At 38.5% G+C, this 26,352-nt stretch overlaps 1 protein-coding gene across 1 annotated transcript in view; it reads right to left on the bottom strand.

Moving 5' to 3' along the window:
• LOC131401776 (flavin-containing monooxygenase 5-like) overlaps positions 1-26,352 on the bottom strand; it is a 68,553-nt gene that overhangs the window by 6,071 nt on the left and 36,130 nt on the right. The window contains exons 3-7 of the mRNA XM_058536934.1: positions 7,871-8,011; positions 5,071-5,259; positions 4,487-4,649; positions 1,597-1,739; positions 572-771 (exon numbers count right to left, since the gene is read on the bottom strand). Of these exons, the coding sequence (XP_058392917.1) occupies positions 572-771; positions 1,597-1,739; positions 4,487-4,649; positions 5,071-5,259; positions 7,871-8,011 (836 nt within the window). The remainder of the gene's footprint in view (positions 1-571; positions 772-1,596; positions 1,740-4,486; positions 4,650-5,070; positions 5,260-7,870; positions 8,012-26,352) is intronic.

The raw sequence follows: 26,352 nt of genomic DNA, 5'->3' as shown, positions 1-26,352 counted from the left end.
TATTTTATATGTAAGGAAGGTGAGGGACAAACAGTTAAATAAATCTGACAGTATCACACAGCTAGTAAGAGATGAAGCCAGGATTCAAACCTTAGCTGTCTGGATCCAGAGTTCTAGTCAAGGCAAAGAAAGCATGTGTTGCGTCTCAAAGGACTCCTCTCTCCCTGAATTGCCCCACTTTATTGCTGGAATCTTACCAGATTCCTGATTCATTCTTTTAGCCTGGACAAATGGAGTTGATTTTTATGATATACTATACCACCCGCTGCTTGTCCACCATCTGAAACTCTCAGTCTAAAGAAGAGGTGAAGAGTAGCCTGAAAACATGAAGGGTGGGGACAGATGAAGCCGCCACCATTTCCTGAAATTCAATCACTTCCTCTAAGTGAGTGAGTACAATGGTGCAAAGAAACATGAGAAAGGAAATGATGATTAACATTCTCCTAAGATAGCTGAAGTCTATTTTCAAGGTAGTAAAACATGAACTGTAAACCACCCCTATGCTCCAAGGCTGACCTGCTGACTCCAAAAGGCAGAGGCAAAATTATTTTTTTTAAATCCTGGAACATACCTGTGTTGAGGTAGCAAACCATAAATGTCATGGTTAAATTGAGCGTTTAATCTATTCTCTCCCAATCTGTTGATTAAGAATGAAGGGTAAAATTTGTTGAGGACAGTGCTAAAACGAGTGGAGAGAACAGTGTCCATAGGCATCCCATAATCCCAGACCCGGCTCCAAATCCATGCACCCCGCCTTGTGCTGAGAAACACCTAGGAGAGAATGCAAATAAATGAAAAAGACATGCCTCACGATATAACAGTTTCCGATCACAGCATCCTTTTCTCAGTTCTTCAGATAGCTCTCACTTGACTTATGAGGAGAAATGGATAAGAACTCTCTTGCCTTTTTAGCATGAAGAGTTCTTCTGCTCTCAAAAACAGGTAGACCAACAGATACAGTCACACACACTCAGACATCTGACTTGTTGCTTATAGCCCCAGAGATCTCCCCAAGCCTTCCTCTGGATTTCACCCACTATCCCTTTTGAGTCTTCTCCAAAGTAGTGTTTGATGCCTGCAATCTCTTAAATTCCAAATTTTGGAAAAACACAATGATGCAAGAAACTAGAGCTCAACAAATTGACGCATAAGATTCCATCCATCTGCTAATTACAGTATTACAATATCTGGAACACTTAGTTAATCTGTATCTCTAGAAATCTAAATATAGAAGGAATCAGAGTCGGGAGATAGAGTAAAGCGTCATGTTAATGAAAAATGAAGGGATTCAATAAATGGTTTTCTGGTATGTTCATTTCTTTAATTCTTGGCTGAGCTAATGAAGCCTCCACACTCTGGTAAAAATAAACAATATGGCAGCCACTACAATTTGACATATTTATTTTTATTCCATTCTCAATTTTTTTTGGAATGGATTACCAAGATGTCTCCTGAGAAAACTGGTGTGAAGAGGTAATTAACAGTCAGGGTTGAGGCCGTGTGTGGGTGCACACTACACACACTTCATGAGATTCCCACATCTCAGAGGGCAGTGGGCAGCTTGCGCTTCAGGAAAGAGAATTTTAGAAACCAAACTTGTGCAGCTACATGACTGAACTCGATCGCCAAATCAGCTCCAGAATTTCCAACGCCAACCACAGCAATCTTCTTCCCCCTGAATATCTCTGGGCTCTTGTATTCCCTACTGTGGATGTATCGACCTGTGAACCTCTTGATTCCTGTGGGCAAGAACAGAATTGCTCAAGTCCTGACCATTACTTTATTTTATTTTGTTAACTGCTGGCATCGTCTAAAGCTTATTACTGAACTCAAAGGCCTATTTTAAATCCTATTTAAACCTCTCATTTGCTGGCCTGCTGACTCTGGTCTGTGGACTATGCCTGTCCAACACCATCAGACAGAATGAATCCTCCTAAAGTTTGGTTCTAGACCATAAATACTATGGTCAAACAAATTCCTAAGGTTTCTGAGAAACTCCGGTATCTCATTTCTTCCTCCTTTTTACTTATCTATACCTGGCCAAGCCTTCAAAGAGGAGCTTGGCTCCTATTTAAGTAATGCATCTTCCTTGTCTGTCATCCTTGTTGTTTACAACCACTGTTGTGGACACAATTCCCTGCCTTGCTTTCCCAACTCAAGCTGCATCTCTGTCTACCTTGTTTCCATCTCTTCCTGGGCCCAGTACACCCTTCCTGCTGTGCATTATTCACTCTGCTTTCCTACTGGGGACAAATGCTCCAACATCTCCCATGGGATCTGAAGCTGAGATGATGTAGCAACTTCTTATTTTTGCCTAAAAATTTGCTCTGACTAAAACAGAAACCTCCTATGGCAAAGCTATAAAAGCTGGTTGATTTTGCAACATTTCATCTTTTAAACCACATAGGGGCCTGCACATATGGCTTTGTTTGCTCCTCCTCCGACGCTGGACAGCTCTACTCAGTCCTGATTGCGGTTCAGTCTTTGCCCTGTTCTTTTTTCTCTACAGAATCTGCTCCAAAACTTCAGCTTTGCCCTGGAGGCTGTTCTTCGATCCTCACCTAGTGAACTCCCCGCATGATCTAATTGTTTCCAAACACCATCCTGGCCAAATTCAATTGTCCATCAAATTTCCGACTGCAGCTATTTCAATGGAAATATGGAAATCATTTAACCTAGCTCATAGGAATGATATAAGGATCCCTTAAAATTGCTTAAATTCCTACTTAATCCCTTAAAAGTACTTCCTATGACATAGTAAGTACTTGAAAAATAAGTTAAATGGTCTTCTTTGAATGTGTTCAATGCCCCACATCCTCTCCCATTTTCAACGAACATCACGACCTTGTCACCTGTGGCCTCCTCAATCTTCCTCCCTCATACAGGCAGAATCAGCTCTTCCTGCAACCTTCCCTATCCCAGGAAATGGCAACTTTATGGCTCGGGCTGACAACATGAGAGTTATCCTTGATGTCTCTCTTTTTATCACATCTCGTTTCTGGTCCATCAGCAAATTCTGTCATCTCCTTGTTCAAACTATATTCAGGATCCAAGCACCTCTTTATATCTCTACTGCCACCATCCTGATCCAAACCACCATGATTTCTCACCTGAGTTAGTGCAAAAACCTCCCCCCTACGGTCTCCCTGCTTCCACGTTTCTCACCTCCTTCCCCAACTATTCTCAACACAGCAGCTAAAGTGATTGGAGCATGCCACTCCTCTGCTCACAATCTCCCAACAGCTCCCATTTCACTCAAAGTCAAAGCCAGAGTCCAAACAATGGCCTTTGAGGCCCTTCTTGATATGACCCACCAATCACTCTCTGACGTCATCTCCTTCCTACTCTTTCTTCTGCTCCCCTCATACTGCACCTATCAGTCACACTTCAACCTCAGGGCCTTTGCACTTGCCCTTCCTTCTGCACAGTGTGCTTTCCCCAATATCTGCATCACTTCTTCAACTTCTTTTGGTATTTGTTCAAATGTCCCTTTCTCACTGAAGCCTTACCTGGCCACCTTATCTAATATTGTATCACAATGCTCTATGCCTAAAATACCTTCCCCTTCCCTGTTAAATGTTTCTCTTCACAGTTATCACCTGCCACACATTTGTCCCATTTGTGTCTGTCTCCATATACTGTCATGCATACTCTTTGGAGATGAAAGTTTTACCTGTTTTGTTCTCTGCTGAGCTTCTGGCATATAGTTGGTGCTCCATAAGTATTTCTTGAACAAATGTTGAACAAATAAATCCAGGAATACTTAAATCTCTAATGAACTAACTGACTAACTAATAGACCTCTCTTGACCAATTTTAACCTTCTCTGCCTTCTCATACACTGGAAAACAGACACTCACAGCAATGAAAGTGGGAGGAGTCCAGCATCTCCTAAGAACCTTGAAGGAGTCTCAGGTTCAACCTTCTTTGAGAAGATTGAGTATACATCCTGCTTCTAGAGATAAACAGGGAGATCCTGTGCAGGTAAATTATTCCTGCACGGTTCCTTATACGCAGGGTGCTTAAGCTTCCAAATAGTAAACAATAGCATTGCGGTCTCTTCCAAGATGTGTAGTGACACTAGCACATAGCTATTTATATTATCATGCTATACATACACATTCGGCGCAAAGTTAAATCTTAATATATTTTCTGTAGCTTTGATCTTACTATTTACTCCAAACTATTACCAGCACGAAACAATTCTCACATTTTACCTTCCAATTGTGGCAAATGTAGTACTTCTCTCCTAAAACATCCCAGAACTGGTGGGGATACGATATTAGTAATTTTTATTCCCAATTTTATAGCATTATGTATTATCTGAATGAAACTTGAAAGAGCGTGCATTACTTTATAAACAGAAAAGATAATATTTATTTAACAAATAAAGTAACTTTCAGAGTTATGAACTTTCTTCAAAAATAACAACTGCCTCAGTGATAAAACCCCACAACAACTGTGCCTTAGCATTCAGTATGACATACCTGGAAAGTTCTGAAGAGGCAAGAAGGGATCTGTATAAAGGCCACTACATACCATAAAGCCATCAAAGACATAGCATTTCTGCTTCCCTTGAGCCTCAACCACAACATCCCACTGTCCTGTGCAAGAGAAGTTGGAGCGCTTCCTCACACTGCACACCTTCGACTGGGAATGAGACAAATGCAGACTTGTGACCACTCTTCCTGGTTGCCCTCCTGTCCAAGAACTCAGTGAATAAGGTTGGGTATAGCTACTCTCCTCTGAGGTTTTGTGAAAGAGTTCCTTTATTACTAGTTTCCCTACCAGGCTCTTTTATGTAGAGACATAGCCCCGTTTGTTCCCAACTGTGGTCCTGAATGTGGTTAGTGGTGAGCCAACAGCAGGTGCACAGTCTGGCATTTCAGCCAATCCACCATCCTTTTTTCCAGAAGGAGGTGAGGAGAGGAGTTCTTGCTGACTTCACTGGAGATGTATGCAAAGCTAACCTTTAAGACTGAATGGATGCCTTTCTGCACTTTACCCTGGCCTGGCTCTCGACTCTACTCAGAGGGTTCCACATGTGCCGAGTGTTCTCTGCTTTACTTACCAGAAACTGGATGTGCTTCATAAGGCCAAGGTGTTTAACGTACATCCTGAGGTACTCCACGATTTTGGAATTGGGCAAGTAGTTGGGGAAATGATCAGGGAAGGGATAATCACTGTAGGCTGTCATTTCCTTCGAAGTGTTGCTGGTGATAGATTTATACATACTTGGCCTGCCAGCCTTAGCCTTCTCCTACCAAGGAAAAAAGGACACCCACTGTCTTTTAGCATACAGGAGTAACAGTTAAAAAATAAATCCCTTTATTTGTCAAATTATGAGGCTCCTGGAATAAATTCTTTCAAAGAAACTAAAGTGGCTTTTCCATTAACTTCACTGAGAGATGACATACCTTGTGGTAAATTGTTTAAAGGAGTAAATAATTTTGTTGGGGAACAAACAGAAGAACATGAAAAGAAGGTGGAAAGAACATGAAAAGAGAAAAGTATGTAGAACATCAGAGAGTGAAAATGAGGAGAGTTGGGGCTGCCTCTCTGCCCACAGAGCTTGGTGAAGTCAGAGTCCTGGACTGAGGGGTGATCCTCAGTCCTGGGTGGAGGATATCCAAGAAGTCTGGGCTGTTGTAGTGACTGACAGAAAAGAAGAAAGAGTGTAATTACAGTAGACTTTCTTTTTTCCCTTTTTTTTATTGGCATTCTTTTCTAATTACAAAAGCAGCACATGTTTATTACAATTTTATAGAAAACTATAGAGAAGAATATCACTCATGATGATCACTTTAAGAGTTTTGGTGTATATCTTTCCAGTCTTAGTCTCTCAATCTTTCAGTATCTATTTTTCTATATGTTATCTACTTAGCTATACACATACAGACGGGTATACAGTATTTCAGCACTTTATAGTACTTTATTGTTTATAAAGAGTTTTTCATATACATTACCTATTTCAATCCTGTGAAGCACATTATTATCCTCATTTTTCAAGTGATAACAGCCAGTCCAACATATAATATCTGTTATGTACATTAGCAGCCGTTCCTGATTTTTGTTTAAACTAAGGCTAGATATCTAAGTAATTTAAAGCTAAGAAAAAAAACACACCACTACTGAAAATATGTTATTTTCTCCTAGAAGAATTTATTAAACTCCTAAAATATAATCATTTTAATATATGTACACATAAAACACAATTTGGGGAGTTTTAATATTTTTTCTGTATCTCATGTGTAATGCTAGTGAAATAAAGGATCAGTAATGCATTCACTATGAATATTCTAAACTCAAAGCCAGGAAATATGAAATTTAATTCCTGCTAAAGTATATCAACTTTAAGAACAGATCAAAGCATGTCTTTTCTTCTTCAAAATGAGCAGCATTGTTTATTAATAAAGCCCATCATATTAAGACACTCATACACAAAAATACCACTCCTAATAAGGATAATCTCTGTACATATGATCAGCATTTTTTATAAGTGAAAGCTTAAAATATGGGCATCACTAGTGAAATCAGAGATTTGATGTGGTATTTTATGGCATTTTGATGTGGTCTTTGAGATGTATCATTGCATGGCTTGGACAAGGAATCTGACATCAAATCATTTTCTAAATTTATTTCTTTACCTGTAAATAAGTACTTGCCTACTTACAGCGTTGTTGTAGAGACCAAGTAATGTACATAAAATGCTTGAAAAACCCTACACAGGAAATCAACAATTGCACTCTCACTCCTATCAAAAGTGATCGGAGCAATAGTGGATGTGTGCACAGGGTGCTGTGGACATCAGGCTAGAAGGCTGGTGAAGCTTTCCTGGAGACATGTGTGTATCAGTCAGGGTTCAACCAGAAACATGGAAACTGCTCTCAGTACTTGAAACAGGAAATGTAATGCAGGGAATTGGTTACACAGGTAATGAAAGACCTGAAAAGCCAATGAGCTATTGGTGAGACATCCCAGAGATTAGCAAAAGCAGGCAGCAACCACCTCTAGGCTATGGGTACAGTTAAGAGTCGGTATGCTTTCTCTCCTTCTTTTCCCCTCCGTGGCAACCTTGGAGGCCGTGTGGTCCAGGGGTATAACTATAAATTGGAGAAGGGCCACTTAATCACATCTGACTATGATGCAGGCCAGAAACTGGTTATTGTGCTAAGCTCTTGAGATTTCAAAGTTTGTCTGTGGGACGGGTAGTGTTAGTTGCCCTGACTAACACATGTATACTATTGGGCTGAAGATAAAAATCTAAAGGTCATGTATTAGCACACATGTGGTAGCTGAAGCCAAGAGGAGGATAAGGAGGTATCCTACGGAACTTGCAAAAAGGTAAAAGACCAGAAGACTGAGAATAGAGCTATCATCAGCCACATTTAGAGGCCAAGTGGAAAAGTATCGAGAAAGAAAAGAGAGTGAAATCACAGAAGCTAGGGACAAGTACTTTAAAAAGGAGTTTGTTTGTAACATTATTAGATCTCCTTGAGAAAGCAAGAAAGTTCTGGGCATAAAGTCCATTTGATTTGACAACTTTGATTGGCAACAGCAGTGAGAGCTGCTTTCAGAAAGTGCTGAGATTTCCATCATGTAGCAATGGTGGCGAGACACGAACAGGGAGCAAGCACACATTTCTCCTCCAAGGAGCTAGACTCTGAAAGGAAGAAGGACTGACTGAACATCATCCTTGGGGCGAAGGAAAGAGTGAGATTTAACACACAGGTGTAAGTACTAATAAAAATTACAACTATTATGCTGGTAATTGAAGAATAAATTAGTGCTGTAATCCTTGCATTCCTATGTCCTGGTTATGGAAAAAAATGTCATCACACATATAGAAGCATAAATCTACTGGAACTTACCTCATATCTCCACATTCCTCCAATGTCATCGCTTCCTTCAAAGTAGGTGGGCTCCAGTCCCTCCTCCAGACAGACCTTAATGGCACCTAAGCCACTGATACCGGCACCAATCACTGCAATTCTTTTTCCCAGCACTGCGTCCTGTCTCAGGAAACTTATTAGTATAAAATCCGATCTTTACTGCCTTGTAATGTTTTTCTATAATGCAAGACTAGTTTTTTTTCTAAAATTGCTAGTCAGTGCATTTAAGGAATATCCTACTCAAAGCTGTTAAGGCACTCAAAGGCTCTCTGAGTGACAGAAAATCCTACCTTACATAGACTGTCTCATTTGCAAGTACAAAGTAGATTGTTTTAAAAAAAGGTTTGACTTCTAAAATTTTCCTACCCGTATGACTTAAGTTTTACCTTTATTTGATAGCTTCCTTCTACCTAATATATTTATACACACACACACACACACACTCACACACGCCCTGAAAAATCTCTTCACACACAGATTTTGCCCAATCTGACTTTTAATTCCTTCCACTACTACTATCTGCTTGTTGGAATACTCATACTGGGTACTTTCCCACAGTTTATTTAGGCCAGAAAATCTCTACTTTTGCCCCATGATAGGGTTTGAAGTAGAGAAAAAAAGAAAACCCCAACTGAGCATTTCATCCTGTAAGTATCAGTCATTACCCTCTCCGTGGGGCAGAGTGTGAGCTATGTCAATATAAGTGGTCTTTAGAAAAGTAGTCCAAATGCCTTCATACCAGAGACAATATCCTACCACTCATTCATTCAGTAAATATTTGCTGGGCACCATCTATGTGCCAAACACTTCCTTAGTGGGACAGATACAGCTGGGAACAGCAGACACAGTTCCTAGTGAGGTAGAGACTAACAAATAAGTAAATAAGTAGTAAACCAGGTGATAATACATACCACGGAGAAAAATGAAGCAGGTAAGGTCTATAGAGAATAGAGAAGGGAGGGTATTATTTTATTTAATATGGTCAGGGGGGTGCTCACTGATGACATTTAAGCAGGAAGTGAGGGACCAAGCCACGTGAATATCTGAAAGAGAACTCCAAACAGATTGCCTGTGGCAGGTACAAGCTGGACGTTTTTGAAGATAAATGAGAGAAGCTCTGCGAGTGGATGCCAAAAGGATGTAAGTGATATAATGAAGAGGGAGAGGAAGCACTAGGCACCAGTGTCAGAATCAGTATCAGTATCAGAGGTCAGAGCAGGCAGTGCACTTTTTCAAAGGATGGAGCAAAGAAAATATGTGGACTATACAACATCAACAGATATTCAGAAATGCTACTTACCTGTAAGTGCCTCTGAGGACACTATTTCTCTCCTCATCCTGTCTACTCTACAAGGTTATGTTCCATCCTTTATCACTCAGCTGAACCATGACGTAATAGAATTTTCTTAAGCAATGTCTTCTTAATTTATCATCTGGTGATTTTCTCCCTCTATCTTTGTTCTTTACCCTGAATTGAAGAAGAAACTGAACGGAATTCTGTACTGCATTTGAGCGACTTTATGTTATAGTGGATTAGAGCAGCTATTAATATATGAGACTATTTTTTGATCTAGAGTTAGTTCCTTGGTAAGTTCTTTTAATTTAAGGCTTATTAACATAACCGTGGACTGGTGATGTGTTGCTACCACCTGAAAATGTATCCAGAAGCTACAAGCAATGAGTGTACAGAAAGACAACAGCAAGTACCTAAACAATCCCCCTGAGAACACCAGCTAATGCATAGGTGTTCCAAGTACTTAGGAGGGTTAAAATGTCAGCCAACACCCTGGACTATGCAATAGCGGAATGAGTCAATATTAACAAGGAAAATGAAATCAGAAATACATGGATAAAGAAGATTGCATTTACTAATTGAAAAGCAGACCCAAATACTCAGTGTCCATTTTTAAACACCAAGGCTATTACATTTCCATTAGATACATAAATTTACTTGAAAAATCACCTTTCAAATGTCAAAAATGTCTAGTCAAATACTTTTCTTCAGGGTATTTGAATTCCCTGACTGCTGAAATAAAAAGCTATTAGCACATACAATTGCTGTTTAGCGTGTTATAGGTGTCCTTGATCATTTCCATCCCCTCCCTACTCCAGCAGGTCCCCTTAAACTCTAGTTACCAATCACCTCTGTCCATTTATTCCCTCATCTGAAATGAACCCAAGCAAAACCTCAGCGGGCCAAATCCCTCTCCATATACACAGCCGACACTGTCCACAGCCTGTCTTCTGCCTGCATAAAACTAACCTGTAGCAAGAAGAAAAATAAAAGCAGATTTGCTCTTGGAGTCTCCAGGCGCTGAGGTAAAGGTATGGGCTTCAGAATGTTTGTCTCCTAAGGAAACTACTGGTTTCTTCTTGGCTCTTTCCAACACTGAGGTAGCCCACTAAGGTGAGTTTTATGTGATGGCTAATTTGCAAAAACTCCTTCCCTTGTCTCTCTTCTTTCCACCTGACTTTTAAAGTTGGGATTCAGGTAAAGAAACTATCAGGTCATCAAATTTTTCTAAACATAGTAATTGTGTAGGTCTCACAAAGTCTAATTAAATCAAAGGTATAAAGAAGCCCAGAAGAACTCTATTAAGATAGTGTACAGCTTAGGAATTGATCTATAGTGAAACTTGGAAAATATGGGGAAATGTTTTGTCTCCTGTGGTGATAGATAATGAATGTAAATGCATTTCAACTGATAGAACATTATCGCCAAAGCTAGAATAGGGAATGGGAGTGATTGACCAAAAACATCCCGTACTAAACATTTTGTGTATTTCTGGCTATTTCTTTTTGGTAAATTCCCACAACTGCAATGGCTGAGTCAAAGGCATTTGAGGAACAATTTTTCAGATTTTCAATACAACATCTCCTATACAGAGTAAAGCAGTTTCATCATGATTAAAAATGTTTGAAGATACCTTTTTCCTCCTCCTTGCTAATTACAGAAATATTCCATTTCTTAAAGGAATCTGCAATTCTTTGAATATCAGTAAGTCTAAACTCTGTTCATATATTTTTGGTCCATTTGTATTTCTTCTTTGGTGAATTTGATGAACATCATTTGTACATTTTTCTATTTGTTTTAATATAAAGAAATCTTTTAATATTATAACTAGAAACCATTTTTACTTTTATACACTTTTCCAATATTTTATCGTGTTTTGTCTTTAGCTTTTAAAAATTATATAGATTTTTCTTCCATTTTTATCAAGTGAAATGTATTTTTTTTCCTTTATAGTTACTGGCTATTGTGTTATACTCATAGTCTTCCCTGTCTCCAGATTAATTCATCTATGTTAGTTATTTATCTTATGGTTTTATGTTTTTATTTAACTCTTTGGTATTTCCAGAGTTTGATTTTGACATATGATGCGAGATAATACTTCAACATGATCCTCTTTTCAATAATTCACCGGTGCCTCTGCCAATTTTCTTGAACAAGCCATCCTTTCCCTATCATATCAGAAATGCCACCTTTATAAAGTCCTCAATATTTATATGTTTGGTTTTATTGTAGATCTCTATTTTCTGCTCCACTAATGCTTCTTTACATTCAGATATTAAAACCACACTATTTAAGTATTGCTGCTTTAAAGGACTTTTGATATTTCCCTGTGTGGTTTCCAGTTATTACTTTTCTTTTTTTCAACATTTCCTTGACTTTACTATCATTTATTTTTCTAGATGAAACTTAAATTAATTTCTCACAGCTCCCAGAAATAAAATTTTATTAAATTTATCAGTTAATTATGGGGTAATTGACATGTTTATAACATGGAACTGCCTCATTTATTCACATCTTTTTTTCTATCCTATATTAAAGTTTTCTTCAGATGGGCTCACAATTTTTATTGTTGATGTCTAGTTACATTTCTTATTACTATTGGAAATGTTAATTTTTATTATAGGATTTAACTTATTTATTGCTGGCATATTAGTTAATAGTTGTATATATTTTATTTACTTATATGTTATAGAGAAAACTATATATATGTGTTATATTTTTAATAGCTTATAGACACACATATATTTCAATCATGGCTAAACTCTCATTCATTCTAAATATTTCATAGATTCTCATGAAAGTCCAAATAAAGAATCAAAGAATCAAAATGATAACATAATTTAATTTCTGATAAGTATTCCTGTATTTTTCTTCTCATTTACTGAGTTGTCTAGAACTTCCAGAACAATTTCCAACGGAAGTGGTGAGTGAACATGTTCTTTGATGTGTTTTACGCTTCAGTATGATGTTGGCTCTTGGCCTGAGGAACATATGCTATATCATATTCAGGAAACATTCTTCTCTTCCTACATAGCTCTGTGTGTATGTGTGTGTGTTTAATCAGGAAATAGTATTGATTTTATTGAATGCATCCTGGAATTTATTAAGATAACCATGTGGTTTTCTCATTTCCTCTATTGCTGTGATGGATTATATTAATAGATTTCCCATTTGAACCATATTTGCATTTGTCGACATTAAATCTTACTTGCTCATGATATACTAGCATTTAAAAATGTTAGATTCTATTTCTTAGAACTTTAAGAGTTTTTGTATTTAAAATAATAACTAAGGTTGGTCTATTGCCTGCTTTTTCGTGCGCTGTCTTTGTCAAGTTTATGCCATCTTTGTTATTAGGGTTATAAAGATGCCTCAATAGGTACTTTATACTGTGGACAGTTTACAGAGTGTGGTAATTATCTGTATATTCAAGGCTAGCACCAATTTTCTCAGGCAACCATCGGAGTCTGGTTATCTTCTCGGAGATAATTTTTATTTTTTAAACTCTTTATTTTATAGGTTTTATACGTTTTCATATATCAATTTAATTAATTGTTATTTTCCTTGAGGATTATTCGAGTTTCACAATTGTAATCTAGTATTATACATAATCTTATAACCTTTTGATCTCTGTTGATTTGTAACTGTTCCTACGTTCTTTATTAATTTTGTATATTATGAATTAACTTAATTTTACTTTGGACTGATAGCAGAGCTAGTCCAACCAGCCTTCATCGAGACAAGGAGCTTGCACCGAGATGTAAATCAACACACTGCTTCAAGAGAGGCTGGCAACAACAGCAAAAAGTTGGTGAACATTAACAGTGTGTTTAGTGACTTAGCCAATTTACGTTTTTGCACAAACTCCTTGTCTTTTAGCAGATAAATAACAAGCAATTTGAGAATACAACCACACCCAGCTAGAACTAGAGACTTGTTTATTTTACTTTATACTATCTAAAGAATCAGCTCTTAGATTTACCAAGTTTACAATTATTGATTTATTAATGCATTAATTTCTGCTCTTATTTGTATTTCTTTTTTTATGCTTTCCTTAGGTTTGATTTCTTGTTTTCTAACTTCTTGAATTTAGGTTTTTTTAATATTATTATATTTTTATTATCTTTTATTCTTCTTTATGGTTATAAATGTTCCTTTAATTACTGTGTTAGCCATGTCCCAACCTAGGTTTTTAAGATGTAGTGTTCTTTTTTTGTGTGTGTGTGTGAGGAAGATCAGCCCTAACCTAACATCCATGCTAATCCTCCTCTTTTTGCTGAGGAAGACCGGCCCTGAGCTAACATCTATTGCCAATCCTCTTCCTTTTTTTTTTCCCCCCAAAGCCCCAGTAGATAGTTGTACGTGATAGTTGCACATCCTTCTAGTTGCTGTATGTGGGACACCGCCTGAGCATGGCCGTGGAGAAGTGGTGCGACGGTGCCACCCAGGATCCGAAGCCGGGTCAACAGTAGTGGAGCGCGAACACTTAACCACTAAGCCACGGGGCCAGCCCTTAACCATGTTTTTGAATTATTTTCCTGATAGGTGCTATAGGCACTACAATAAAAACATATTAGAAGCTACTTCAGATTTATACTAACTTAATTCTAGTGAAATATAGAAAATCTATTCTACTACAGCTCCATTTCCTCTCCCCTCCTTTGTGCTATTACTCTCATATATATTTGGTCTATATGTGTTATAAATTCAACAATACAGTGTTATAATTGTTGTCATATAATCTCATGTCTTTTGAAGAAACCAAGAGAAGAAAAGATATCTTTATAAAGTGTTCATATTGATCATCTTATGTACAATTTCTAGTATTCTTGATTTCTTCCTGTGGATTCAGCTCCCTACCAGTTGGAGCTGCAGGAGGATAGTAGCCTCCATTTTACTGGACTCCCCTCCTGGCATGAAACCTCTGCCGCGTGAGCAGAAATGAGGACAATCAGGGCCCCAGTATTCTTGGCTTGGTGCATCTGATAGCAAACCTGTTAGTGTCAAGTTTGTGTGCCTGATGCACAGTAAGCCAATCACTGAGACATGGTGCTTGTAGATGGAGAAAACTTTATCAGAGTTGGCCAAAATGAGAAGGCAGGAGGGTAGGTTCTCTCAAACCCACCTTAAGAAGAGAAGAAAGCAGAGGGTGTTGTAGAGATAAGAGACTTGGCAGGAGGAGTTTTGGAGAAACAAAGAGGTAATGTGTGTTTCTTTCACTTCAGATAAGCCCTTGGGCAATCTGACTTCCGGGCATCAATGGCAGCTGGGGACTGGTTATCTGGTGATTGTGACTTCCTTAAGGCATTATTTTTTCTTCTGTAAAACAAGCTCATAAATCCTTATGACCCTTGAGTCACCCCTCAGGTTAAACAAGAAAACAGCAAATTGACAAGATTAACTTCTTTTCATCATTGTCTGTGTTGGGAACAAGGTCAAAAGGTAGTCTAATTGAATATTTACAGTAAACCTCAGGTACCCAGCTTCACACCTAAAGTAGAGCCTCCACACTAGAAATGGAAGCTAGGTGGAGCTTTGGAAAGGAGCTTTGCTTAGACCATGCTCCTACAATTTGTGGAACTCTCTTCTCCACTGTGCTTTGCATCTATATCTAGAATGGACCTTGAACAGTGTGCCTTCTTTAGAGGCTTCACAGATTTCACAACTTGCTTCCTTGAAGGTACAGATTTGGGAACCGAGGTGTTGCTTTAGAGTTGAACAGCCACAGACCTTTGTAAATGATGTTTGTGTTTCCTTGGGTATTGTACTCTCTTCAAACCTTCATAGGTTTTAGTTTATTGGGTTCTAGCCCATTTTATGTACAGGGAGATATAAATAACCATAATCAAAGTGCTTCCTTAGACAGCATTATTAACCCTGATGACTCTCCTGTTATTTACTGGTCTTTGGGTATAGCCCATCCTTCTCACTCAACTCAGTGCTGTCTATCTTGAGGCCACTTGAAACAACAGGCTTGGGTTGGAAGCCAACACCCTTAATCAGACATGTGCCTCTGGGCTGGCTCCCTTTGTCTCCCAGAGAAGATCAGAGCGAAGCACGTAAGAAAGGCAAAGCTTTTATCCTAAATTGGTAGGAAAGAATGTTTTCTTCAAAGCTGTCATCTCAGTGTATTTAAACTTCTGGCCCTAGCCAGAGACAGCCATCCTTCGCAGAGCTGTATCGTTTTCCCTCTTTGCTTGAAAAATGGTTAATTCTTGCCTGAGTTCTCTCTTGATGAAATTTGATAAGAAATGACAAGAAACAGACAATACACTCTGACATTTTCCAGTCACTTGTCCTGGAACTAAAGGCACAATAAAAACATGATCATCCTTTCAAGGTATTATAGGTGACACTTTTAACAAATATTTTGCCCTGGTGTAATAAGGATCATATGCTTTTCAGTCACAATACCTATGTTTTCACTGACCCCTACCTAATCATTTAGCCAATGCCTTCAAATTTTAGGTTTCTACAATGCAAGGGCCTCATTTCTAGCACTACTTTGTATATTAATTAGAGTACAGTCTAACCTGTTTTTAAAAAGAGACTCCAAAATACAGTGGCTTAAATAAGGTCAGGTTTTATTTCTCTCATATCACAGTCAAGAAGTAGGCAGTAAAGTGCTAGCAGGGCCAGCACTACCCCTCAACACATAGATATCATCTTTGAGTCTAAGATATTTTGCATAGTTCTCATGAACTTCTTTGTGTCCTGGCTGATGAGAAGGGAAAGATCAAGCCCAACTTGCTCATTGTTTTTAAGAATACAAGCAAGAAGAGGCATCTATCACTTCCACTGACAGCCCATTGGACAGAACATATTCTTATGGCTATATCTAGCTGCCCAGGTAGGCTGGGAAATGAAATAATGAAATCTTTAGCTAGGTAACTATGTACTCATCTAAAACATGGGAATAGTATTAAAGGATAAACTAGTCAGTGGATTTTGGTTAATAACTAGCCATCTCTGCTATACCAAGTATTAGATTATAATTAAGTAGGAGTTGACATGTCTTCTGCCTAAGATTTCTAAGGGAAAAGATCTGAATTCTTCAGGTTCAGACCAAAAGAGAAGGAAAAAAGAGACATTTTAAAAAAAATACATGATCACTTCAGTGACCCTTTGCCTCGGATGGAGTGGAAAGGAAACTGGAACTGGAAAGTCCCAGCTTGGTTTCTTCATCATTTCTTCTTGGTGTCACTCATGAAGTGGCTGCTCATAAAGTCAAGCTTTCGCTTTAGCCTAGCTCCTGCACCAAGAACAGGCAGAGGCAATATTCAGTTCCTTTCTTGAGATGGATGCGTGCCATGCAAACTTTTGTTCACCTTACGAAACATTCACGTTAGGTCACCAAATAGCCTTCCTGGTGTTTCTCTTGTGGCAATATGCAGACAGCACTTGGTGATCTATACAAAGGCAACAATTTCTAGGTCTACATTACAAGATGTCCAAAATTTTCATTGTCCATCCTTTCTCTTACCTGGGAGAAAGTTGATAATGAAAAAGAATTAATTAGAAAGAAGAAATTAAAAAGAAGTGAATGGTACCATTTACTGTCAATTAATGCAGAAAGCTTAACAATATAGTTCTAAATAAGAAGAGATGTGCCTCCTTAATATTAAAAGGCAAGGGAAACTAGTTCCTTAAAAAAATGGTTTAATATTATGCAATAGGCAGAATACATACCTCTTCTAGGGGTAAGATTGGAAATGATAGAAAGGAAATTCATCTTTGTGGGTTGTGAAAAGTGTTTTGGAAACCTCTAGAAGAAAACTACCTTCACGTCTCACACACATACACACATACACACACATCACTACCATCTCCATCATTATTTATACCTTCACCCTCTAGTCACATCCAAAAGACCAGACCTCTGTCTTCACCCATCCATTAAATAGCCCACAAATACTGTCATGCCCTTTGAGGAATAGCAGTAATTGGGCAGAAGAGAAAGTCATTGACATTCAGTCTGTGCCTTAATTGTTAAATTATCAAGACATCAGGAAGAGCCAGCTGGTTGAGGTTGAGAATTGATTCTTTCTTGAAAGAAGGGCAGCAGATCCTGGAGGAAAGCATAAGTTGGAGTAAAGTACTAAAGAGAGAAAGCTGCAGGGACAGCAGGAAAGGATGAAGAGGTAGGAACCCAGAGAGTGTCCATGAAACCTGCCCTTATTCCTCACCCTCATCCCGTGCAAACGGCCTTGGCAGTGAGGAATAAGGGAGCAGTCAACTATAGTGGATAACAAAGCCTTTTTCCCTTCTCCCAACTCTGTACAACTGGGAAAAAAGTATGTAAACTCTTTGCCAAAGAACTGTTTGAGACTTCTTTGGGGCCTGGTAAGTATGTGTTTAATTTGGGAAATAGTAGGCTGAGCATTATCTGGAGCATGAGTGTCTATAGGTAGTACTTTTCTCTTGTTGATCATCCTACCAGCATTTCTAGCCTCCAGTGGTTGGAAAGGGATATCCATTTGACTCCATATTGTTCCTTTACTACCACTTCCTTACAATCCAACAAAGTTCTCTCAGCTCTACCTTCAAAAACATTTCCTAGTCCAACCACTTCTTGCCATCCTCACCTCTCCCTCTACTCCAAACACTACCTGGCTACTGAAATGTCCTTCTCACTGACCACTCTGCTTCTACTCTTGCTTCGTCAATCAGCATCCAGAGTCATCCTCAAAGCATAAACCAGATCATGTCAGCACCCCCGGCTTAAAACTCTCCAATGGTCTCCCATTACCCCTGGAATATAACCCACACACCTCACCAGACCCTTTCTGTCCAGGCAGTTTCCTGGCACTCTCCCCATTGCTCACTAGGCACCAGCCACACTGGCTTTCTTTCATCAAGTCAGATTTGTTTTTCCCTTAAGTATCTTTCCCTTGCACTTCCTGTTCCCTCTGCCTGGAGTGCTATACCCTCAGATTCTCTTTCTTTATAGATTTCCTTTTGTAAGCTCTTTGTACTGAGAAAAAGCCTGGCATGTAGTAAGCAATGAATGTGTACTCTATGGTAAGGAGTTTGGATTGCTTATTGAAGTGGCCCATGTTTTGTAAAAGATAATAGCCAATGGGTTAAAGATTATATTGTTGGCAGAAATTAATATGTATGCCAATAATGTAGGCACACTATTAAGATCCATAAGTCAATTTGTAGAAATTTATTCTTAGATAGAGTAATCCAAAATATGCACAAGTGCAGAAATTTGTTTGCTGATATGTTATTTATAGTAGCACAATTTGGAAAAAACCTAAAATATCAACAATAGCATATCACTTAAGAAAACTTAACAACACAATAGAATATAATTATATCTGTCAGGGTTCTCCACGTAAATAGAACCAATAGCATAGCATTGGTAGAGAGAGAGAGAAATTTATTTTAAGGAATTGGCTCCTGTCATTGTAGGGGCTGGCAACTCTGAAATCTGTAGGGCAGGCTGGCAGGCTGGAAATTCAAGTAAGAGTTAATGTTACAGTCTTGAATTCAAAATCCATAGGGAGGGGAAGCAGGCTGGAAACTCAGACAAGATTTCTATCTTGCATGCTCAAACTGAAAGAACAAGCTAGGATCATTCTAATACAAACTTCTACCAACAACATAATCTTCAACCCATTGGTTATTATCTTTTAAAAAGTGTGAGCTACTTCAATAAGCAAATCTAAGCTCCTTACCGCAGGCTACACATTCAGTGCTTACTATGTGCCATAGAGTAGGCAAAGTTAATTTGGTGCCCTCAATTTTTTTACATCCTTGATGATACTTTGCTTTTACCTCCTGCTCTTTCCATCTAACCCCCATCAAAACTCCCATCACAGAAAACAAATTGATAACAACCATAGCTAGGTTTTAAAAAGTACCTGGTACGTTCCAGGTACTACTCTAGAGACAACTATGAGATGAGTACTAGTACTATTCCCATTTTATAGATGAGATGACTGGGATATAAAGAGGTTAAATATTTTGCTAAGATTTATACAGCTATTAAATGGTGGGGCTGGGATTCAAGCTCAGGAAGTCTGGCTCCAGAAATCACACTCAACACGAAAGTGTATTGCCTTTCATGATGAATGTATTAACATGTTAGTATATAGTACATGTGTGTAGCCTGCTGTCTTAGGAAAATATGCATGTTAACAAGGTTCTGACACCAGAGGACTAAAGCTGTTAGAGGTGGTCAGTAAATGAGTCATTTAGGGCTGAATGGCAGAGAGGTCTTTGCAGAACCCCTCATCTGACTCTCTGCAGGTGGATAGTTCTCTCTGATGTCTGCAAATCAACTGTAGGTCTGTAAATTTCTCTGGGACAAGTAGGGCTATAGAGCCCTGATCTGGTGGTTTAATCTGGTAGTTTGAGGCCAAAGTCTTCTGGTCAATAAAAAGAGAGTTGTTTCCCTTTGGGTTATGAAGGAGTTTCAAGCTTCTTTCAAGTTGTCTGTGCTCCCGGCTAGGGGTCTTCTGGGTTCTCTTGAATGGATGGCATTACTTCCTATGGGTCAGTCACTGGTTCTTGCCCCTCTTCATCAAAGTCCATGTCATTATATTTCCAACAGATACTCCTGAACATTCATACAATTATCAGAATTAGTCTAGTTTTCTCTTATGGAATTATCCAGTGCTGACTAAATTTCTTTTAACCCAATATTGCCCTTAATCTTAGGTGTTTTCATGCTCCCTTTGAAAATAAGCTTCTCCTCCTCTCCTGCCTAATCACACTGTTGAGGGAAACACAGAGCAGAGCATAAGAGAGCACAGCTAGAAGGATAGCGGAATGTGAGAAGGGAGAAGAATGAGGAGAGTGAGAATTTCAACCACGGCAGTTACGGCTGTAGTGCTGTCACCTGTGCCTCCCCCGGTTATCAACTCAAACAGAGCTGCAGGACATCTGGTCCTGTCAGAAATGTCCATGAAGACATTTAGTCCATGCCGAAAGGTCCTTGGTCTTTGGTCCTGCCCAAAACCAATTGGCATGGACCAAATATGATCACGGAGTTTTTAGGCAGGACTAAATTTCAAGGATTTTTTGGCGTGGACCAAATGTCTTATGAATATTTTCAGGACCAAATATCCAGGACCTTTGGGCATGGTCTGAAAGTCTGTGGATGTTTTGGACGGGACCAAATGTCCGCTAATCTAAAGAGAAACCAACTCAGGAGGAAAGTCTAACAATCTAGAACTCTTTCCTTCTTGTTGAGATTTCACTTTGCACAGACTCAGAAAACATCCCAGGAAATAACCTCTGAGCTATAAAACAATAACTATCTGTATACCCATTTCTGTTAATAGAAACCCCCAGTTCCTCTGTTTTCAGACTTTTTAAGGTTTCTTTTATGTATGTTCTTCTGGAAAGCTACTTTGTCTTTCTGTTAGAAAAGTTTCTGTTATCTCCATTTTGGTATAGTACCTTGAGAAGAATATAGATTTAAAATTCCTGTATCATTTTTAAAAGTACCTTTTGTGGCTTCTGTCAGTTGCCTTAATCTTACTGGAATTTGTACTCCAATATTGTAATATCAGGACACAAGAAGGCCACTTTAGTTTTGAATTGTCACATTTGGCCTATGCTTTGGTGACTCTTCTATATCCTGTATAGATGTCTTTATCACTTCACTGCACTTATTTGCTTACATGTCTCCTCCTTCTACAGACTGTAAGCCCCATATGACAAGGACAAGAGTGCGGATCCTCATTATTTTAGGGCAAATTTATTATGCTTCTCTAGTCTACTCAGTTCCCTACACTTGGCAATTGGGGTTGCTAGATGTAGTAAGTAAAAATATAAGGCACCAAATTAAATTTAAATTTCATATAAACAATGCATAGTATTTGTATTAGTCAGGGTTCTCCAGAGAAACAGAACCATAGAATGTTTGCACACACACACACACACACACACACACACACACACACACATAAGGAGAGACAGAGAGGGAGAGAGAAAGAGAGATTTTTAAGGAATTGGCTCACATGGTTATGGAAGCTGGCAAGTCCAAAATCATTAGAGTGGGCTGACAGACTGGAGGCCAAGGGAAGAGCTACATTTTGAGTCTGAATGCCCTCCATTGGCAGAATTTGATTTTCATCATGAGACATCAGTCTTTTCTGTTAAGGCCTTCAGTTGACTGAATGAGGCCCAACTGCATTATGGAGGGTGATCTAGTTTGCTCCAAGTTCGCTCATTCAAATGTTAATTTGGAAAAAAATATCTTCACAGAAACATCTGGAATAATGTTTGACCAAATATCAGGATACTGTAGCCTAGCCAATTTAATAGCTAAAATTAACTACCACAGTATCTTCTAATGTAAGTATGTTTCACATTATGTTTGGGAGATATTTATACTAAAATATTATTCACTGTTTATCTGAAATGCAAAGTTAATTAAGTATCTTGCATTTTGTCTAGGAAGCCTATTTCCAATGATTAATTAAACTGTCTCTATTATTTTTCTAACATCCATCCAACTGCTTCTCTTTTCGTAAATGACCTAAATTCCTTGACCACTGGTAAAACATGTAATCAAAGAAGAAACACACAGTTGATATTTGTGACCATGAATTTATAACAGAATTAATCTACCTTGATGTGCAACTTTCTGCAGCAACACTTCTGCCCAGTTGCAAGTTGGAAAAAGACAGAGATTGAGTTGAAGTAGCAAAGAATAGAGAAGCAGAGGTGGTTAGTGTATTTGTAAGAAATTATAGAAGATGCACGACAAACTCTAGAATGGGTGAGGGAGTGAAGACAGACTTGGGGTGGCAGAAAGGGAAAGTGGAGTAGTATTTTATGGACTAGAAGTCCCAAAGAGCTTGAGGAAAGTTGTGGAAGTGATGTTTAGGCAAACAAGAGTACTGAAAGAGTAAGTGCTCTATTGAGGAAAAGAAATGCCTGAATTAATTATGTTGGAATTTAGAAAGCTATGAGTAATTCAGAGTGACTATGGGAATCAGAGAGTGAAATGAAATATAAAGCATCATTGTACGTTAGAAGCTCAAGAAACAGAGAAGCCGTGGTGTTGTATAGATCATCCACTTAGGTACTGAAGTCATCCCAAATTTGTGATGCAAAGGAAAATATATGCAGGTGTCAAAGGCTGCAGTGAATGAGTGAAGTGCCTAGACTCTAGAAGGTAATAGATGATAGCACAGAACAGGAAGAGTGAGTGGTAGAGTCACATGGCATAAATGTCAAAAAGAATGGATTTTTAAGATGGTGGAGAAAACTTGAGACTACATTCTTGTCATATTCATTTCAAACTATTAGCACTTATTTCCAATTTCTTACAGTAATTGCCACCAACCCTTCCCCAACTGGTCTTAACACTTCCTGAACCTTGACTTGTGCCCTCTAGCTTCTGGCACACAATGCTGTGTGTGATACATTCTCATTTCCATCTCTGATGAAATCAAGTTTCCACTAATTGCAAGGGATGGTCATTACATAGAGTTTGTGTCCAACCCAGGATTCCCTAGAGAAGCGCTATTTAATAGGAGTTTCTGCAATGACAGAAACGTTCTCTACCTGTGCTTCCACCATGGTAGCCAAATCACTCCCAGGGCCATGTTCAGCACGCAGAGGCTCAAATAGAAAACTATCCTTCATCTTCTTGTTGCAAACATTCCTTCTCTGTCCCTCGCTCTATGTTCTCTGGTCCAAAACTCTTCTTTGGGATTCAAAAAATAATCTAAGAAATGCCTGTGCCCGTGGTTCTCAATCTGAAACCAATGGCTATTCAAGGTGTCATGGATGGGCTTCAAGATCCCACAAACCTGAGGATGTTATGCACAAGTCAGTGTGCGTATTTCTGGGGAAAGTGTCCAAAGCTTTCATCTCTCTTAAAGGGATATGAGATACAAAAAAGTTAAAAGTTTCTTGTTTATACTGAACACACAAAAATCTTAGGAACCCTAAACGAGACCAAATTAAATTACCACAAAATAGCTGAAAGATGAAGGCACTAGAGAGCAGTTTTTTTTACCTCCTAGCAGTGCCTATCATAGTGCTACCATGTAGGCACTGGTAATAAATATTTATTGGTGATTTATTCAGTCAATATTGATAATTGATGGATGACATAAAATTGATAAAAGGTAAAGTGTAATTAGGGAAGGGCAGTGTACCTTGATAAGCTCCAACCTTCTTGAGGGAGCAGGAGGCTTTAGGACTTCCCCATGAGCTTAGGAGCTGTGGATCAGGGATCTTGACCATGAGACCTGGGTAAGCTTTCTTAATCCCTTGCACCTGTGTTATTGTCGTTACTCCCTGGCCATTATGCAAAATAAAAAAAAATCTCAAAACAAACAAAAAAGACTTATTGACTTATTTGAGGAATCGATATCCTGCTCCACAGTCAAGGAACCCCTGGAAATAAAATGGGCATTAACAGAAAGCAAAGGAAGCAAATCCTTGGGTGGAAAGAAAGAAGTAGGCAGAGTAGGGACCTACGGTTGTTTTCAGGTTTAATCAAGTGGAGACTCACTTCATATCATACATTTGGTGAAGAAATAGAGTTTAGCGATCAAAAGTTTGAGGACACGGTGATTGAAAATGCTAATAAGGGTGTTGAAATTTGTGGGAAACTCTCCAGCTGTCGTGTTCCCAGCATCTCATCTTGGTTTGTTTCCTTAGTTAGAAGCACAAACATATGAAATGCCTTATAGTCAATCTAAGAATGGGAGATGTTCTAAGATTTGAATCCACCCCAAATTCCTGTATTCATGTTGTCAGGTGCTGACTCAAGGCTCGCTTTATGAGTGATGAAAAATAGATTGGAAGCTTATATAATAAAGTGTTTCCTTCTCTTTCATGATAAGGAATTGCGACATTACAGTACACCTTAATGACTTGGTGTTAAATCTTATTAGCCCTTTAAAATCATTGCCAATATTTCTTCAGTTAATTAAAACCAGTGAGTCTATTTAACGGGTAATGTGGTTATTATAATTAATTAAAAACAGACAAGGTCACAAGTCTCTGAACTAGGGGCTTAGTGATTTTGTAGAATATGGAGAAGGTAAAGTCCCTAAGATCAAGATCTTGAATTCTTGTGAGAACTTCTGAAGTGAATGTAGGAGGCAAAAACTGGAAGCTAACTTTTGTGTTATATTCTAAGTAGTTAATTTGCATACACATATATAGACACATTTTGACTGTAAAGTCTACATCATTTGTAGATAATTGATAGTCATACTATGCTTCTTACCTTAATCCTAAATCCATCTATTGAATGCTTCAACAGAAAGCAAATATCCAAAATGAGGCACTTAGAAACGTTGTGTCTAGAAAAACCATTAAACTACAGGTCAGAAGAATTGCTCATTTCTGTATGTGTTGCTATTACTTGTGTGAGTTTGAGCAATGCCTCCTTTCAAAAAAATCCGTGAAGCAGAAATAGTAATATATGAATACAAACCTTACAGAATTATGGTATAGTTTAGATATAGAGCTATAACTAAAGATATTTGAAGACATGGAACATAATCTACAAATTTAGTTTTTATTACTTAGAAGGTTATCTGTTTTGATGGGTTCTAACCTGGTTGAGCATTAGAATCACTAAGGAAATTAAAACAAATGGTGAATGTCTGGGCTTCACCCAAGATATACTAAATCAGAATGCCCTAGGAAGAAATCCAAAATCAATATTTTTACTAAACCATCAACCTACTACAGATCTATATCAACAATAAAACAATAGCTACTATTTATTTCATACTATGTTATAGACACTTTGAAAGGTAGGCACTTTTCCCACATGCCTTATTAAAATTAAAATTCTCGATGTCTATTTGATATTCATTGCCCTAACAGTATGGGCACTTTGACAAAAAGTGATTTTGCACAATGACCAAAATTTGAGAGCACAATATAGGGCTCACAGCCCATACTTCTTACACTGCCTCATACCTCCAATTGTTTAATACAGGTAGCTTTTATTGTGAGGGGGATCAAGTTCTCCTTGCCCTAACTTTAACTCTTACTTAAGGTGTAACATACAATTTCTTTTGTCCTCATTGAATATGTGCTCTTTAGCCTTATTTCAGCTTAAATTTTTAGTATTTTTCCACTCACAGAAAACTAATACTTTACAAGGCATTTCTGCCGAGAGTGGGAATGTTCTGCTCATGTAGGATGAGGCCCTGCTTGGCTCTTTATACCAGGGCAACTTCCACATGGTGGTGTCTGGAAGTCTGGCCCATGAGACACTGGGAAAAGCCTCCGCAAGAAAAGCCACGTCTCTGAGACGTACACTAGGCCAGAGAGGGAGCTCTTTTCTTGCTGTCCCTTTCCCCAGAGCTCTGGTTGGGAGGTGTTGCTTTGACCGTAGCATTAACCTCTTCTTTAGTCTTCTCTTCTGCCTTCAATCTATAAAGCACATTTTCTGCCTCCTAGTAAGTTTTGCTATTTTTGTTTCAAGATACCTCCAAAATTTCCTACTTTCCTTAAAATCTGACTTCAAACTTGTACCCTATAATATATGTTACTATGGTTAAGTACTTTGATTGAATTTAGGTTGGAGTGAGCTATTAATTATTGAGTATTAACTATGTGCCAAATAGTTTTAACAAGCACTTTATAAGCATAATCTAATTTAATCTTTACAATGACCCAATTACAAAAAGCTTTATTTCCATTTTGTAGATAAGGAAACAGACTCAGATTTATTATCCAGTAAATGGTAGACCTGGAATAGAAACCCATGACTATCTAATTTCAAAATCCCTCCTCATTACTCTGATTTATCAGCCTCTTTCATGATGGGTGTTAGGGTTTTAAATAAACGGCCACCAACATTTTTAATATTTCTCCTATTAAGAGGTGAAAACAAGGCCTCCTCTCCTTGAATCTGAGAAGGCTTGTGACTCACTTGTAGTCGACAGAATGCAATGAAAGTGAACGCATGAGTTCTGAAGCTAGGTCATAAAAAGTGATGCTGCTTGTCTTATTCACTGGGACACTCATTTTGGAGGCCTGGCTTCCATGTAGGAAGCCCAACGATCCAGAAGCCACCACACTATGAAGAAGTCCAGGATGCTTGGAGAGACCTCAGCTGACAACAGCCTTAACCAGCAGACATGAGAGTGAAGACGCCTCCAGATTTCTAGACCCCCAACTTCTAAGTCTTTCCAGACGATGCCCCAGACATCATGAAGCACAG

The sequence above is a fragment of the Diceros bicornis genome, chromosome 4, assembly GCF_020826845.1.
Source record: "Diceros bicornis minor isolate mBicDic1 chromosome 4, mDicBic1.mat.cur, whole genome shotgun sequence".
NCBI classification, from domain to species: Eukaryota; Metazoa; Chordata; class Mammalia; order Perissodactyla; family Rhinocerotidae; genus Diceros; species Diceros bicornis.
Note: the sequence above shows the minus strand (reverse complement) of the source record. Positions and strands in the feature narration are given on the sequence as shown.